Source organism: Xiphias gladius, chromosome 9, assembly GCF_016859285.1.
Source record: "Xiphias gladius isolate SHS-SW01 ecotype Sanya breed wild chromosome 9, ASM1685928v1, whole genome shotgun sequence".
NCBI lineage: Eukaryota > Metazoa > Chordata > Actinopteri > Istiophoriformes > Xiphiidae > Xiphias > Xiphias gladius.
Window position 1 is genome coordinate 13,255,088 of NC_053408.1, and position 5,347 is coordinate 13,260,434.

The window sequence follows — 5,347 nt, forward strand, 5'->3', positions numbered from 1 at the left end:
AGCCGGATACTTTTTTTTTTTGAAATGCAAAGATGCTCCGACGTCTGCGTGTTGAAACATTTTTCTGTCGCTCAGCCCGCTTGGAGCTGACAGTCCGCGGAAGTTGCCACCGAGCGCCCCCCCCCATCCCATCCCCTCCTCACCCCACCCCACCCCCCACCCCCCGCTCCTCACTCGTGCGTGACGACCATGGAGACGTCCAGGAGTTTTGCAGGAGGATGTCGTTGCCGAACTCGGTGCGCAGCGACGGATGCCTTCTCAGCGAATGAACTGGGGAGACGGGGCACGGATGGATTGTGCTAATATGCCCAGTGATCGAGTGATGGAAGTGTTGACCACCAACTGACTGAAGTTTTCGATCTTTTTCTTTTTTCTTTTTTTTTTTCTTTCCCTCTTTGGAGCCACTTAAGCGACCAAAAGAACCAGAAAGGACGGATCGCAGAAATCCCTTAGAAAACCATGCACTGTTCATATCCATGGAGAGATGGCATGCGTGCTCCTCTTCAGTCGACTTTTCCCCCTCTCACACCGGCTCACAAGGACATCCATTTGCTTATTATCCCTTTTCCTTTCATATTTGTGCTACTGTGCACTATTCCCTGCCGATGCCATCATGCCAAAGTCAGGTGAGCCGACGCCGGGCTGTCAGCGCGTCCTGAGCGATGGAGCCAAAAGGCGCCTCCAGAAATCCCTCTCCTGCGTTCTGCCGTTGGAGGCGAGGCCGAGCAGCGTTGAGGCATCCCGGCCGAAAGCCGACCAAAGACCCTCTTCGACTCTCCACACCGTCAGGAACGACACGCCCAGCCCCCCGATGGGTAATTTAAAGTTTGGGAACAAAAAGTTACCCAACGCCATCATAGTTGGTGTGAAAAAGGGAGGGACGAGAGCTGTTCTGGAGTTCATCAGAATCCACCCTGATGTGCGCGCGGCTGGCACCGAGACACACTTCTTCGACAGGAACTATGACAGAGGCCTGGAGTGGTACAGGTAAGGGGGTAACTCACCTGCACAGGTGCGTGCCATCTGCTGTGCAATGCTACGTAATTTAATCCGTAAACAGAACCTGCCAGTGACTCCACGATTACGGTTTACGCACGGTTTGTGGCGAGAAATCAGAGATTGAGACTGCCGGCGTGGTAAATTGTAAGTGTCTAAATTGTGGACACTTACGGTGAATTATAGTGACTGTTCGTCGAATCTGTTAGTGGTTTCAGTAATTGTTTGTCTAGATTGGTTAAAGTGTAGCCTTTTCACTTGTCCGGGGGCCCTCAAGGACTCTTGGGAGTCTCTGGACATTTAGGGTCAGCTGCGCCTGCATTGATTCTAACATGCATGTATCTGCTTGCAGCTGAATAGTGAGGATATACAAAGTGTGCTGTCTTAGTACATTACATAACTGTTCTGCTTTGTAATCTACAAGATGACAATATTTGGCCAATATAAGTGTCTGATTTAATCTCAAATTTCCACAATTGGAATTTAAAGGGAATTCAGGTAAACCCCGGCTGATCATATGTACTTTTTTCCCTTTCTTTATTTTAAAGAATGTTCTCTCTGTAAGTCTGTCTACTCTTGGGGGTGTTACCTAATGACATAATATTTAAAATTCTAAAAAAAAGTGGGATAAAAATACTATTATTTACCCTAAAGCTGAGACAAATGGAGGCCTCCTGCCAGTTGGGGTAGATCCTTCTGAGAATTAAGATCACTCGTCATGTAAAATCAGCTTCTTACGGTCAAAAATGTGGCCTTGCTACAGTCCTCCTCCCTCTGCCGGGTGCCTCTCTGTGTACAGTGCACTCCGTTTTGGGGTGGGTAAACATGCTCGGTGGGTTTTCCGCAGTCTCTTGACTCATTTCAAGTCCTTATTGCCAGAGACTTTGGAGGCCTGCGCTCTGTTTACACCGTCAGAACAGTGGCCCTCTTTTTCTCTAGGTGTACTGTAGCAATTCATCAGATGTCCATAAAAACCAACCTCTGCAGGCAAACAGCGTAAACTGCGGCGTGCAGGCCTGCTGTAGCTGCCAGGCCTCTGAGCTATTGTCTTGTTTGTTTGTGACAGTTCTACTAATATCTCAAAAATGAATATTAAAAAATGTTAAATGAAGCATCTTTAACAAAGTGTATCCCCGTCAAATTTCTTTGGCTGAAAGATCATCAAGTGTCTATCTATATGTCCCATACACTAAGTATCCATATCATTTTTTAAACTCCTTATTTACATATTTAAAGCAGACATGTGTTATAGTTTAATCAGGAAGTATTGTGCACATATGCCCCACAAACAGACAATCATGCACAACACACTCACACAGAGACAGACTTCCAAATATATTTCATGGTAATGGCTGGCTTTCATGCACCCTCCAGGAGGTATGTGAATCAGTAGTATTGTAAAATAATTGTAGATTGAAAGTATTTCCACTAATTGGCACTCTTCAGGATGGTTGGAGGCTGAAGCCCTTTTATCTCAGAGATGTGTCTTAGAGACGTGAACCCTCGCCCTTTACCGTAATTTGACTGGCAGCTGTCAAAGCTGTCGAGTAAAGGTCAAATGACAAGTCACTGACTTTTGAGGAGTGCTTTCGAAATAAACAGTCACTTTTCTGAAACTCTCCGGATTATTGTGTGGAATAGTCATAGTCTCTTTCCCAATATGTATGTATCAAGGGGGCTGATGTTTTTGTTTCATGCAATATCTAAACAAAAGAATAAAGACAACAGAGAGGTGATCAAGAGCCCTGAAGTTAACTTGCAGAGCGCGGGTGCATCAGATGGTGACTGGACTGGCGAGAACAAATGAGAGGAAATGCAATAATGAGACGACAAGTCTGAGCAGCAGCAAAGGCTACATTGCAGAGCCAGGTGGGCCGGGGATGGCCACGACTGCGGAAAACGAATAAACATCGTTATTTCACAGATTGTTTTGGGCGCAACAAAATTTTTCAAGAATGTAGGCTTAAGTGTAAATTAATCCGAACCCTCTTGAACGGGCTGTGTCCGTTTTAAGGAAATTGTAATGGGCATTTTTATGAGTTTTCTGATGTTATGTAGACCAAATGATAAATTGATTAATCGAGAAAATAATCGACTATTTAATCAATTGTGAAAAATAATCTTTAGTTACAGCCCTGTCTACAGGCTCTTTTTAAAGTCTGACCTTGGTCTTTGATGGTTTCCAATTAAACTTGAAACTTTTACTTTTTAAAGGCATATCTGTTCAAATAATTTCTCTCAAAGATCACAATGGCCTAGTTGGAAGACCCAGATCTAAGCTAACAGAGTCACTCCGCTATATGTGCTCTGTTTGCATTCATAGTGATTTATTGCTCTTGAACCATGCAGGGTTGATGCGCAGGAGAGCTGTCTGCAAGACAAGTCTCCAGTGACAACAGACTACTGTGACTTTGCTTCAGTGCTCTTATTAGCATTTACATTGAGAAACTGGGTTCACAGCCAAACTGCAGCTTCTCAGTTAGTGGGGTTTTATGCCTTTGCAATTCACTAGTGAAATCTTGCCCTAAATAGACATCTAATATGCACTTTTTCCCTTTTGACAGCTTGAATGCGAGGAAATTATGTCCCCTGTTTCTGAGTCTTTTAGCTTAAAAACGCTTAAAGGGTTGTTATGGTAAATGAGAAACTTTTATGTTACTGGAACTTTCACTTTGTGTTTTCGTCTTTCATTCAGAGGTTTAATGCCAAGGACTCTCGAAGGCCAAATCACAATGGAGAAGACACCAAGCTACTTTGTGACAAAAGAAACACCGCACCGGATCTCTGCCATGTCCCAAAATACCAAACTCATTGTGGTGGTGCGAGACCCCGTCACTCGTGCAATATCAGATTACACTCAGACTTTATCCAAAACTCCCGACCTGCCGAGCTTCCAGGAGCTGGCCTTCAGAAACCAGTGCCTGGGCGTTGTGGACACGTCTTGGAACGCCATTCGGATCGGCCTGTACGCTCTGCACCTTGAGAACTGGCTCCGCTACTTCCCTCTGGCTCAGATCCACTTTGTGAGCGGAGAGCGTCTTATCACAGACCCAGCAGGGGAGCTGGCTCGGGTGCAAGACTTTCTGGGGTTAAAGCGCATTGTCACAGATAAACACTTCTATTTCAACCGCACCAAGGGGTTCCCTTGCCTTAAGAAGCCGGAGAGCAGCAGCTTGCCCCGCTGCCTGGGCAAGTCCAAAGGCAGAACTCATGCGCAGATAGACAGAGATGCTATTGAGCAATTGCGAGACTTCTATAGACCTTACAATGTCAAGTTTTATGAAATGGTGGGTCATGATTTTAAGTGGGAGTAAAGGTTTGAGACATATTTTTAAGTAGTATAAGAAAGATTTATGTATTCCACGAATGTTCTTGCAGAAGTGGTTTGCCTACAGTAATATTTCATGGTTAAGGCGGATCGCTAACTATCAGCAGTCTCCAATTTGTCTGAAAAAAAAAGCGAAAAAAAGGAAAAAGCAGTATTATTCTTTGATGTGACACTAATGAAAAGAGCAAAATCCAAGACCACATCGCTTTTGCACTTGTAATGATCAGTTACCGGCTGGCATCAGCATCCTGTTTGTTGCTAGATAGTCCTCATTTCAGTTTCAGGATCACATGATTTATGTTCCTGTTACTATATAATATTGCTGACTGGATTCCCCATTCGCTGACTGGTTTATAAAAAAGAAAAGAAAAAAAGGGAAAATTCCAGGGAATGGGATTAGTTTCTCTTAAAACCTGCTTCACTAATCAAGGCAGGGTTTGAAAGTAAGACCTTGGAAAATGTCAGTGAAGTCTTCAGGGAGAGTAGAATTAAGCTGCAGCACTGTGGTGGTAAATCCAAAATGTAAAGCCATAACACAAGTGTGAACTACCTAATGTTACTAACTGTTGGTCTCATCAGTTTCTATACAGAGTGATTTTTCTTTCATTCTTTCCAGCATGAATCAGATAAGTTCGTGGGCTCTAACATGCAGCACTTCACTTTGTACTTGCAAAATCCCTGTTTATATTTTTGTTACATATTTAATCACTGCTTTAGCCATACACCAATCTTGTCCATGAACATCATTAAATGAAAGGGATGCACAAATACATTTATGAAATCATTGATTCTGTCTCATCTGAAGCCTTGACCTTGATAAATTGTATTTAACAAAAAAGCGTGCTGAATCACTTTTTAAATCCCTTCTTAGTCCCTGCTTTTGCTTGATTAAAACCGCACAGCGAATCAAACAATGGTCCTTAAAACCGAAAACTGACGTCATGATTGAAATTTGAATCTCCGCACTTTTTCACATCTAGTTAGTAAAATTGTGGTTTTCAACTGACCGTTTAGACAGTTTCT

At 43.4% G+C, this 5,347-nt stretch overlaps 1 protein-coding gene across 1 annotated transcript; it reads left to right on the forward strand.

The window, feature by feature from the left end:
* The first annotated feature begins 484 nt into the window (after positions 1 to 484).
* Positions 485 to 5,039, forward strand: LOC120794406 (heparan sulfate glucosamine 3-O-sulfotransferase 2-like). The gene is made up of 2 exons (XM_040135470.1): positions 485 to 987; positions 3,692 to 5,039. The coding sequence occupies exons 1-2, from the start codon at positions 485 to 487 to the stop codon at positions 4,308 to 4,310; spliced, it is 1,122 nt and encodes a 373-aa protein (XP_039991404.1). The 3' UTR covers positions 4,311 to 5,039.
* The last annotated feature ends 308 nt before the right edge of the window (positions 5,040 to 5,347 follow it).

Bases quoted from the DNA above. Each gene is read 5' to 3' on its own strand.
- LOC120794406 (XM_040135470.1), top strand. From the start codon at position 485: ATGGCATGCGTGCTCCTCTTCAGTCGACTTTTCCCCCTCTCACACCGG. The intron at 988-3,691 runs GTAAGGGGGTAA...TCTTTCATTCAG, and splicing joins AGAGGCCTGGAGTGGTACAG to AGGTTTAATGCCAAGGACTC.